The sequence below is a fragment of the Sinocyclocheilus grahami genome, unplaced genomic scaffold (genome assembly GCF_001515645.1).
Source record: "Sinocyclocheilus grahami isolate Dianchi unplaced genomic scaffold, SAMN03320097.WGS_v1.1 scaffold207.1, whole genome shotgun sequence".
Lineage (NCBI taxonomy): Eukaryota > Metazoa > Chordata > Actinopteri > Cypriniformes > Cyprinidae > Sinocyclocheilus > Sinocyclocheilus grahami.
In genome coordinates this window covers 1,108,990-1,109,662 of record NW_015505386.1, presented here as the reverse complement: position 1 = coordinate 1,109,662, position 673 = coordinate 1,108,990, and the positions used below count along the sequence as shown (strand labels likewise).

General features: G+C 42.3%; 1 protein-coding gene across 1 annotated transcript in view; it reads right to left on the bottom strand.

The window, feature by feature from the left end:
• Positions 1-673, bottom strand: part of LOC107595705 (SWI/SNF-related matrix-associated actin-dependent regulator of chromatin subfamily B member 1-like) — a 9,453-nt gene that overhangs the window by 2,212 nt on the left and 6,568 nt on the right. Inside the window, exon 6 of the mRNA XM_016286200.1 lies at positions 548-666. Coding sequence (XP_016141686.1) covers positions 548-666 — 119 coding nt within the window. The remainder of the gene's footprint in view (positions 1-547; positions 667-673) is intronic.

Here is a 673-nt window from a genome sequence, read left to right as displayed (position 1 = left end):
TTTTTTTTTTTCAATTCTTCTGGTGTGAAGAGGTTTTAAGTCTGTTTACAAAACACCTACTGATTATTGGGTAAATAATTCCAAGTCAATATTACAGGCTAGGGAAATAATTCATTCCCTGGCTTATGACAGTGAAGTGGCGGTATCTATAAATACCAAAGAACAAATCATGTCTCAACAGTAAGCCACAGAGAGACAAAACCACAGCGAGTCTTCCTTTACGCCCACCGTACTGTTTATAAATGAGTTTGGAGATCATGTCAGCACGTTTAAATCATTGCAAGCAGCTATTTTGAAAACAAGAAACTGTCCTAAAATGACTCCACAGAGAATCCAGTGTTTTTGGAGGGGACTTTACATCAAAAAGCACTCATCTACTTCAATTATGGACTACTGCATTAAAATGGACTGTTAGAGCATCCTGTAACTAAAAGCCCAAGGCACACGGGTTTTCTATACATTTTCTACCTGAACTTGGACTCACACTGATGCTTCAGCATTAACCCACTGGAAATGCCATTATTGGAAGTGCATGCATGTTGCCCACCTGAAGGCGTACGTCCTCTGATGCCAGCTGAGCTGTCCGCGGATGCTGTAGGCGATGGTGGTGACAAACTCTCCTCCGAGTCCCAGCTCAGAGCAGAGCTTCAAAGCGAACGTTTCTGGCGAGTTC